Genomic DNA, 11,022 nt, shown 5'->3' on the forward strand with positions numbered 1-11,022 from the left:
GCAGCCTTAACTTTTTAATACTTTGAAAATGTCTTAACAGCCGAATAGGACCGGACGCGCGGTGAAACAAAATGTTTTTATTTTTATAAAATGTATAACGCACCCGAATAATCTGTAACTTTTTTCTGTAACTAGGAATGGTTATTCCTATCACCAGAAAAATAATCAGGCACTTTTAATATTTTCATCCATTCTGCAACGTGGGAGACGCTAGATGTTAGGCAAATCGACCATTTATGTGGAACAAAAAATAATCGCAGTGCGTTTTGTTTAATTGGCGAGTCGGCTAAAATAATTGCATCCAAAAATTAAAAACACACTTAATGTCTCTGCCTCGTCTCTGCCTTTCGTTTCGTTTCTTTGACCACAGACTAATAAGAGATACTACGTATTCTTTGACATTGACAGACCATTGAGGCATTGACATATTCTTTATTCTTTTAAGTTTTAATTCTTTCAATAAGTACTTCTCCGGCTGTAGGTCTGTATTCGTGTTATTTCCAAAAATATCGAATAAATCGTGAAGTGTACCTAGTGTTTGCACTGTAAATATTTTACAGGCATCCAGTGGTATTGTGTTTATCTAAGTATTTCTTGTTACAGTTTCGTGTATACTGAAAAATGGCGAAGTCTAAGAACCACACAAATCATAACCAAAGTAAGTAAACAACACGCTTCTCTTTATAGAATAGGCATCATATTATAATAAGAACTCTAGTTTTAATTGTTTGTATTTATAATTATATGACTAATTATTGCAGTTATTATGGTTTTCTTTGATATCTAAAATTGATAATAATTCGACGTTTGTTTTGCCTGGTTTCAGACCGCAAGGCCCACAGGAATGGGATCAAGAAGCCTAAGAAGTTCAGGCATGAATCTACCCTTGGAGTGAGTTACAAATGTCGTAATTTTCTATTGCCACCAACAATTAATCAGCAAAAGTAATACAGTATAAACTATATAGCGATACTCAAGGGACCGGACATTTTTTGACGCTATAGAGAGTTTTCGTTATATTGTACCTATGTAACTATGTTTGTATGGGTAAAAATCTTGCCAGTTAAATTTGACTCACTTCCCAGTTTTCAAAGAAGCTGAAAACTTGCACACATATGTAAGTTGGGTGACAATGCAATATTATGGTACCATCGAGCTGATCTGATGATGGAGACAGGAGGTAGCACTCTAATCAACGCAACCTAATTGTGTTGGTGGTTGTTAGATTAGAATTGTTTTAATGAGTATTAGTTGCCTGTAGAAAAAAAAGTACAGTCAGCAATAAATGCTGTATCAAAAATGAAATGTTTGACAAAAACTTATTCTATTATTATATAATAGCTCCACTATTGGCATTTTGTCATGTTTAAAAAAAATGTATGAGCATCTTGTATAATTTTATTGTCGGTGGCCTTAAATATCGAAAAATAGCATAGTCCTTATTAGTGTCATTATCAAGGTGACGGGTTGTATATTAATTTTTTATTTGTATTTAGGTATCACAAAATGAGCTTTATTGGACTTATGTTACACTTAAACTTATTATATTTGTGTATAATGACCTGAATTCATTTACAGATAAGAAAAAAAAACAATAAAACTATTTTCCTTATTTATGGTTGATTATTGGTAATTCTGTTTGTTTAATGACATCATTTTGTGGTTGTTTTAAACAGAACAACAACCGCAAACAAGAGATTTAAAATGTTATTAGATATTTTTGCACAAAATTGCTGTTTTAAATTGATTGATATTTAAAAGGTTTCAATACAATTTTTTTATAGCCTCATAAGGCCACCCATAGTACTAATTATACTATATAATTTAAACCATTTTCAATTGAAACAGAATTGCATTTCATTTACTTTACTCTTTTTGTATGGTGGGCCTTAGGATTAGGAGGATAGGGTGTTAAAGTGTTGAAGTCTGTCTAATATTAGATTTGAAACTACACAATTATTTTCATACAAGTTTGACATTAGTGATATGATATTTTAATTATACAGGGTGTCCCTAGCCATTGGACACAGCCGAAATGTTCATATGCATTAGGGTATTTAGAACCAGTATACAAAGTACTTATCATAACAACCGGTGTAGCGGTTACAAAGAAATTAACAAATTACGATTTTTTACTTTGGAGCAGCTTGTATGTGTTAGTAGCTCCTGAGGTAATAAATAGACAAATAGTATGAAACCTTCTTTGACCTTTTTAATTATCTTTTTTTATTTATGATTCTGACTTCTGACAAATGTCATAATTACCGTATATTTTCGAACAAATTGTCAAAAGCGCACTGCCAATGATTAATACAGTATGTTTCTTTTTGTTGTCGATTATTGGAAATAACTTGTTTGATTTTTTTTTATTATCTTTTGTTCTAATTAAAAAAATGTGACGTTTTCGAGTAAAAGGTACCACATTGTCGGTTGTCAATAAGGTTGATTTCTAATTGAAGCTATATGGAAACAGCGCCTACTTTTTTTTTTTTTTTGTTAACGGAGTGGGCGAATGCTGTTACGCAACGTCCCCCCGGCCGCGAGAAGGCCATTGATGGGGGGGGTGTGTGGGACTCGCCGCTCCTGTCCCCTCTCAACTGGCGAGAGGGGAGGGAGAACCTGGCCCTACCCACTAAACCCACTCCGGCGTTTCGTATCCTCTCTGCCGTTTATGTGGGCGCCATGGGATCGAGTACACTCTACCATGGCGGTCCCCGGCAGCCCCGGCTTGGCGCCAGGACACCCGCACAATGGGGGGGGGATCAGAAACGCTGGATCCCCCCGACGACGTATGTGGGGCCTTGCAATGCGGGTCCCGCACCCGCTGGCCCCACTAGGGGTCGAGGCGAACATACGCTCTTCGCCCTCGACCTCGACCCCGCCGCCTGCGTCGGAGAGGCCACCGCTTCCCAATCGCTGCTCAGCATCGCCGCTATGATGCTGTGCAGCGACAGGTCCACCACCCCTGTTGCCGCCCTGAGGGCAGCTCTTTCCACGGCCCAGCGATTGCACTCTTCCAGAGTGTGCTGCTGGGCCGTGTCGTCCACCGCGCCACATTCGTGGCACTGGGGCCGCGGCTCCCTCTTAATTCTAAACAGGTAGTGTCCGAAGCAGCCGTGTCCGGACACTACCTGCGTCACCCTATAGGTCAGGGCCCCACTCCTCGTGTCCACCCACTCATTCATCACCGGGAGGATAGCCCCTATGGTTCGGGTTCCATAGTGGCTATCCTCCAAGGCATCCCTCCATCGCGTTCGTAGGCGCTCCGCGGCTGCCTGAGCCATTCTTTCGGCCTCCTCCGCGTCTGGGGGCTCGTCACGCCTCCTGGCCTCCGCCCTCAGCTCGTGCCTCTCCGCTAACACCTCCGCGTCCAGCTCCCACGGCGGCGTGCCGGAAAGGAGGCACGCCGCTGCGTGAGAGGTGGTGCGGTAGGCCCTCACCATCCTCTGGGCCACCACCCTCTGCGGCTGGCGGAGCAGCGCCTTCGTGGCCTCCGTGAGTCGTCCGGCCCAGATTGGGGCTCCGTAGAGCGCCATACTCCGGACGACCCCCGCATACAACCGTCTGCATGGGGCATTCGGCCCCCCTATGTTGAGTAGTAGGAGGCCCAGAGCCGAGGCAGCACCCACGAGACGTGGAGCCATTCTCGTGAAGTGCTCCTTAAAGGTCCATCTTCTGTCCAGGACAAGTCCCAAGTACTTAAAGTGGGCCCTGACCTGGACAGATTCGCCCCTAACCCTTACAGCGGTGCCCGCCGGCAGCCGCCCCCGGCCCCTTGGGCCCCCGAGGACCATGGCCTCGGTTTTCGGCAGTGAGATCTGTAGCCCGAGGAGGCCTATGCGGTGGACCGTGAGCTCGGTCGCTACCGCCGCCCGCCTGAGCACCTCCTCCAGCTCCTTTCCTCGCACGGCCACCAGTGTGTCATCCGCATAACATGGTGACCATGCGCGGAAGCTGGACCCCCCGGATGACCCAATCGTATCCGAGGTTCCACAGGAGGGGCCCAAGGACAGACCCCCTGCGGAACCCCGCACTCCATGGCCCTCACACCCCTAACCCACGCCCGCTCGTAGAGCACCACCCGCTGACGGTAGTGACCTACTACGCGCCTTAGGTAATGCGGCACTCCATGGAAGCGGAGTGCCTCCGCGATTACCGTGTAGGGGAGGGAGCCGAACGCGTTGGCGGTATCCAGCGACACTGCCACTACTCCCTCTCCCTTACCCTCCGCTGCCACTCCGAATTCCCGTAGAGCTCCCACCGCGTCTATCGTGGACCGCCCCCTCCGGAAGCCAAACTGGCTGTCATGCAGGTCCGGGCCCGTCCGCCAGGTGCCGCTGAATGCGGGAGGCTAGGATTCGCTCGAAGAACTTCCCGACCTCATCCAGTAGCACGATGGGGCGGTGACCAGCGGGGGAGTCTGATGGGCGCCCCTCCTTACGTAGCAGGCACAGTCGTCCCTCCTTCCAGCATCCCGGGAAGTGCCCCTCCTCCAGGCAATCCTCCAGCAGGGATCTGAGGCGGTTCCCGAGATGCTTGAGAGCCAGGAAAAGCACTTTTCCTGACACTCCGTCCGATCCCGGCGCTTTGCGACTGGCCCTGAGCCGTTCCATGGCCCAGTCCAACTCGTCATCGGTAACGGGGGGGAAGACGAGAGGTTCCTCCGGGTCCGCTGCTGGGGGGGCCATCGCCAGCGGGACGAAGTCCGGTCGTGCCTCCGGAAACAGGCCCTCCACCACTCTCCGGAGGAGCTCTGGCTCCATGGACTCCGTGGAGGGGGCGCTCTGCAGTTTGTTGCGCACCATTCTGTATGGGCGCCTCCACGGATCCCTATTAAGGGTTGACAGGAACTCCTCCCACCCGTCGTTCTTAGCCTTCCTGATGGCCTGCTGAAGGGCCCGCTTCTTCTCCGTCAACACAGTGTGGAGAAGCTCCTCTTCCTCAGCAGTGTGCCTTCTCCTCCTGCACCTCGTGTAGGCCCGCCTGGCGTTATTGGAGGCCGTGCGAAGGGCGGCGATCTCCGGGGTCCACCAAAAGACTTGCTTCTTGCCCCGGAAAGGCCGAGCCCGGGGCATGGAGGCGTCACATATGGCCTCCAGGGACCTCCTAAGGCGGACCGCCTTCTCTTCGACACCTCTTGGGGCGGCCAGGGGGGTGTTCCACGCCTCGATAATGGCAGCCTCTTCAGCCATTTCCCTGTCGAGGTGGGCCAAGGACCATCTCGGGAACCTCCCCCTCCCGGCCCCTCGGCACTCAGGACCAGGCGACGTGGCCCTCTGAGGTGGAGAGAACCTCATACGGATATATAAATGATCCGAGAGGGTTCCAGCGGACACACGTCTGCGCGTTGCCGTGATTGAGGAGGACTAAACCCACCGCATTCGCCCAGTCTTCGACCTCGGCCCCTCTAGGATCGGTATTAGGGGACCCCCATGCCTGGCTCTTGGCGTTGAAATCCCCCAGGACCAGGATGGGCGCCTCACCGGCCCTTCGTATCACTCCTTCCAGGTCCCCCAAAAACCTCTCGTAGGCGTCCAACGGCGGGGCTGGGGAGAAATAGACCCCAACGACAATCATTCCCCTCCATTTTATCGCCACAAATCCTTCCCCTCTCTGTACTCGTGAGAGCCTCCCCCGCAAAATAGACAACGCCTTACTGACAAGCGACAATAAGTACCCTTTTGGTTGAAAATGGCACAAATATTAACGTTAGAGCATTCCTAAGAAGTAACCCTACATGGGATTTCAGGGTTTGTCCAATGGCTAAGGTCACCCTGTATACTATTTTTAATAGGGTTTTACTGTAGCTTTAAGCATAACTTCCAACATTTCCGTCAAACATACTAAAATTTATTATGCATTGCAAATGCCAAATTGCATGTGATTTTTAGGCCGCTTCCCCACTTGACGGTGCGGTATTGGTGCAGTAGTACGCAGTATTTCTTCCTGATTGGCGCGCTCGCGACTCCGCGCCAAGAAATACTGCGTACTGCACCCATACCGCGCTACCAAGTGGGGAAGCGGCCTTACACATCTTAATGATGTCCCTTTCTAATACATATATGGCACTATCCCTTTCGGCTATTTAGGCTTGTCAAAATTCAGGTAATTATCTCATCTGTGGTCGTGCACGCCGGGGGGTCGTCAAGTTGTGCCAACCCTAATAATTGCTCGGAGCAATGCTGAGCCGAACAGAGCCGAGTTTGCCCGAAGCTAGGAGTTTCACACCCCTGGTAATAGGTACCTAAATATGCTGAACTACAATTGTTCCCTTTACAGATGGACCCTAAATTCCTGAAGAACCAGAGGTTCTGCCTAAAGGGCAACCTGAAGCCCGCCAAGCAGATCGCGAGGGCGGCCGAGAAGAAGGCCACGAGGGAAGCCAAGGCCAAGAAATGAACATCTAGCTTATAAAATAATAAACACCTAAAAAATTATTTGTATCTATATTATTTCATTTATCACACTGGATTGTATAATTTATTCATATGAACGTTGTTATTGTACTATAGCCTTGCGGCTAAAATCTTCATGCAAGGTTCACGATAGGCGTGGCGTTGAAAGGGTTAATTTTATCTATCTAGCCTAGCCTAGCACCATTTGAATGAAGTGGTTGCTACTAACCGCCAAAGAAAACGAGTTGTTTGTGATTTGTATTGCGCATCGGCAAAGATCGGAGTGACCTTGGACAGTTGATACCAGGGACCCATTTCTAAAAACGTAATACAAGTGGAAGTCCCTTTCTAACAAAAAGTGACCCCTGGGGCCCGTTTCTCAAAAGCTTGTAACTTGTACTGTAATACAAGTGGAACAAAGAGAAAGAGTATATAACCATTAACCACTACGTTTTAAAGTGTTACAAGTGGAAGTCGCTTTCTAACAAAAAGTGACATCCATGCGCTTGTATTACAAGCTTTTGAGAAACGGGCCCCAGCCAGGTTCAAGGTTCATACTCTTAATGGTGCTCCTGCTCCCACTATACATATACTATTATACTCTTTGCTCCCAGCTCCCACATTGGCTGCTATAAAACGAGTTAGACCAAGCGCTCTATAATCTATAGGTAGCTGGACAAGCAAATCTTGTCAGTAGCAAAAGGCGGCAAATTTTAACAATGTAGGTACAAAGAGTTATCGGCCCATAGAAAATTAGAATTTCGCGCCTTTTTGTACTGACAAGATTTGCTTGACCAACTATAATAGATAGCTTTATTAAGTTGGCAGCGATTTTGATAGCACCCATAGCACAGACCATGGAGACTATATAAAGGAGCCAAATATCTATGTATGATAAACCGGGAACACCTTCCAACTCCCGCCGCCTCTCCGTCTACATGGCGAAGAGATCAACTGGATGTCGCAGATCAAGTACCTGGGCGTGACACTTGATCGGCGGCTTACCATGAAGCCACACGTGGACGAGGTGGTCAGGCGCGTCAAATGCGCTCGCACCCTGCTCCGTCCAGTGCTCCGTAGCAACCTCCCCCGCCGCACGAAGCTGGGGATCTACAAGACGTATGTGCGGTCCCGCCTGACGTACGCAGCTCCAGCCTGGTACGCGCTGACGGCTGATACCAATAAAAAGAGACTGCGTGCGCAGGAGAATGCGACCCTACGCACTATAGTCAACGCTCCCCGCTACGTGCGAAACATTGACATCGCCAAGGGATTGAAATGGCAGAGCCTGGACGCCTTCATAGGTCACCTCTCGAGCAGGATGTTCGAGCGCGCAGACCACTCCCGACACCATCACCTGCAGGGCATCGCGCCGCTCCACGCACGCCCGCCTGACAACCGCCGCCGCCAGCGCCAGCTCCCCTGGACTCTGGTGCCAGCAGCTGAGGAGGACTGAGGGCCCCAGCAGCTGAGAGGAGCCGCAAGCCTCAAGCTGCAAGCAGGCCCAAATAACACCAAAAAGAAATACTGGCCATGACAGGCCATCATGGCCAATCACGGCCAGTCAGAAGCCACGCCCAGAATGAGGCAATGAAGAAAGACCCGCCCGTTGTAACGGGCGGCGACACGCAACCGCCAAAAATCCCCCAAAGGGATGGTAAGGCGTCTCGCCCCTCCTTACGGAGGTGCGATTGAAGAACGAGATGTATGATAAGTGTCCATCAAAAAACAGTAATTAGGCGGCGCCACCATACACCATTTCGGTACTACCGAAAACAACCTACGTAATTTGGTCGGGTTATTTGTTGCCTTATATGGTTCATGTTATACTCATGTCCCAGAGCCTAACTAGCGCCACCGGAGAGATTAGGAACTATTATTTAAAGCTGAAAGCGGTCACTTTTGCAACAATTCTGCCATAAGAGATTGGCATCCTTTCAATCAATCAATCTTGGCTCCATCGGTACTGTCGATGATTTCGCCAACGTCAAAGTGGGATCCACGTGGGATCGAATTAATATTTCTAGATTTTCTTCAGCCAGTGTACGGTAAATAAAATTATGGGCCTCTAGGGCTCTAGCCAGACACGGTTAGAGGTAGAAATACCAAATGCTCTTAGAGCACGACGTTGTTCGGTAGTTATTGTTGTTGTTGTCTCGTAAAACCGATAGCTGGATTTTACGAGAAGCACGTGGACTACCGGCCGTTGACTCCAAAATGGTGGTTAAACACGCTTTGAGATTAATTCTCCATTCACTGCACCCTACCAAATTAGATTACTGTATAATAAAGCTATCGATATTACACTTTAAACAATATTAATGAACAAAAAATACAGGAATTAATCACGAGGCTACTATCAAGATGGCGTTCGAACCGGAAGTCCGGCATCCTTTCTATACCATCCATAGCACAGACAGTGATGACAACTTGACAGTGACACTGACATCTGACAAATTAAAAGTCAAAACATTGGAATCGCCGTTGCCGGCTAACGCTTTATTTTACCAAAACTTCAATTAAAAATAAGCAAAAATACCTCTATTCATGTAAAAATTGGCAAATAAAAATGGATGAAGATCAGCAGCAGGCTTTAGTAAGAAATTTCGATTCAATAAAAGATGTTCCTGAAACCCTACTTTCATACGTCGATAAGTTTGTGAAAATCCAGGTTATAAAAAACAGGTGTTTTACGGGCTTTCTGCATTCTATTGATCCTATTAGTCTCAGGTAATTATATAGCAGATATTTCATTGAAGCCTATTATAGCATTATTGCGTATGTAGTTGAAATTTGGCACCAGTTTTAAGAGATTTTAGTGGATAATGCTACCACCGTTTACACCATAAAAAACCTGTTATCTAAATAAAAGCTATCTTTATTTTCAGTGTTATCCTCTCAGTACCACATGAAGGAAGTTACCGAACCACTGTCATACCTGGGCATGCAGTACAAGACATAGAAGAGGAAACCTCAAGTGATGATATCAAGCCACCTACTCGGAAACCCGTAACAGAACCAACAGAATCTGACAAAATCCAGAGGAAAGCTCAGCTGATAGCCTGGTTTAAAAAGAATTTGTTGCCTTTAACAGAAAATGGAGATGATTTAATAATTGGGAATGTTAGTGTGCTGCCGCCATATGGTGTGAAAGACATTTCTGCTGAAAACCCAGTGGTTTTTATGCAGATTAGAAAACTCATGGAATCAATGCCTCCTAACTTTCAAGCTTAACATATTACTTTGTATAGGTATAATTGTTTGTATATAGATAATATTGATATTTTGAAGTGAATTTTATTGAATTATAGATAAAATAACATCTGTTTAGTGTTTACATTATGCTGTCATGCCTATCATGCTTAGCTAATCTACTATACTAAATATAGTGCATGTGAAAAATAGATTAAATGTGTTATACTTTTCACATTAGACTGTTGAATTATGATTGTTATATCAGTGGTTTGAATAGGTAAACTTAGTTTACTGGCTTAAACTTAATAAAACAGAGACAAGAATTGGAGACTTCCTTGTAACTATATTTGGTCCAGGACTTAACTCCCGGAAATTAACGGGTTAAACCTGGAGTTACCATGGTTACCAGTACAATTTGACACTGGGCTAACGGTTTAACCGGGTAACCCTGGGTTAGTGGGATGGAGCAAGTGGCGATAAGTAAATTATAATGTTATAAATGAAGTGAAAATAATGCATTTTTTGTTTTTGTCCAACACAATCACTAGGTTCAGAATAAAACTACCAATATTAAAAATGTTTTTTTATTTTTATTAATTGCCTTTTTCCAAATATTAAATCAATTTAAATACAATATGATCTTGTACAAATCAATATAAGTAAGTACATGCACATGTTAATGTACATGTAAGCTTTCAGGTATATTTAATTTTAAATGATAAACAAATAAATTAATGTAGATTTCCTACCAGTCCCTTGACACAGTGGCTAAATAAATATGAGTTTCGTATCTTAACATTTTGATTGACCTTTTGCGCAATATCATTACGCAAACTTAGGGACAAGTTCTTTTGCATGCGGTCAAATGCTGATAGCGACCCTGCGGCACCCCATCTAAGGCGGATTCGGCACTTGTTGGTGGTTTTAGACGGTAGTCCTCTGGTTAGTCCATCACCCCTTCTGGTTCCCCCGGACCAGGTGGCATGCGTAAACGCATTTCCCCAACGTAAAAATAAAAGGGACAAGTTCTTTTAAACATTTTGGGAAAAGTTCTTGTATAAGGTTGGTATCCACCTGTCCAATATCTTGGTCCAATGTGCATTGCGTCTCACTCTCTCACTTAGCAAAATGTGAGATGCCAATACACGTTGGACAAAACTAAAATTGGACTGGTGGAATACCATACCACCCTAACTCAGGTTTTTTATTTGTAACTTAGGTCCACCCCAGTCCCCACACTAGCGTCTTTTGAGCGTCGGCGTCTAGTCAGCGTTATGGGAAATGGCGTCGCTGCGCAGTTGCGCCAACGTTGCGTCGGGCATCGGGCAGCAGCAGCCATAGAGTTGACTACACGAGTACACGCCGACACTCGGGAGACGCTAGTGTGGGGTGGCCCTTAAACTATAGTTATTTGTTATACAAGGGTGCAAAG

General features: G+C 46.2%; 2 protein-coding genes across 2 annotated transcripts; both read left to right on the forward strand.

Moving 5' to 3' along the window:
- The first annotated feature begins 414 nt into the window (after nt 1–414).
- LOC134743896 (large ribosomal subunit protein eL29) lies at nt 415–6,458 on the forward strand. The gene is made up of 4 exons (XM_063677529.1): nt 415–481; nt 604–658; nt 827–891; nt 6,280–6,458. The coding sequence occupies exons 2-4, from the start codon at nt 622–624 to the stop codon at nt 6,397–6,399; spliced, it is 222 nt and encodes a 73-aa protein (XP_063533599.1). The 5' UTR covers nt 415–481; nt 604–621; the 3' UTR covers nt 6,400–6,458.
- A 2,384-nt stretch (nt 6,459–8,842) lies between these two features.
- LOC134744279 (gem-associated protein 6-like) lies at nt 8,843–10,158 on the forward strand. Its single transcript, XM_063678033.1, has 2 exons — nt 8,843–9,125; nt 9,284–10,158. The coding sequence occupies exons 1-2, from the start codon at nt 8,965–8,967 to the stop codon at nt 9,627–9,629; spliced, it is 507 nt and encodes a 168-aa protein (XP_063534103.1). The 5' UTR covers nt 8,843–8,964; the 3' UTR covers nt 9,630–10,158.
- The last annotated feature ends 864 nt before the right edge of the window (nt 10,159–11,022 follow it).

This window comes from Cydia strobilella, chromosome 9, assembly GCF_947568885.1.
Source record: "Cydia strobilella chromosome 9, ilCydStro3.1, whole genome shotgun sequence".
NCBI lineage: Eukaryota > Metazoa > Arthropoda > Insecta > Lepidoptera > Tortricidae > Cydia > Cydia strobilella.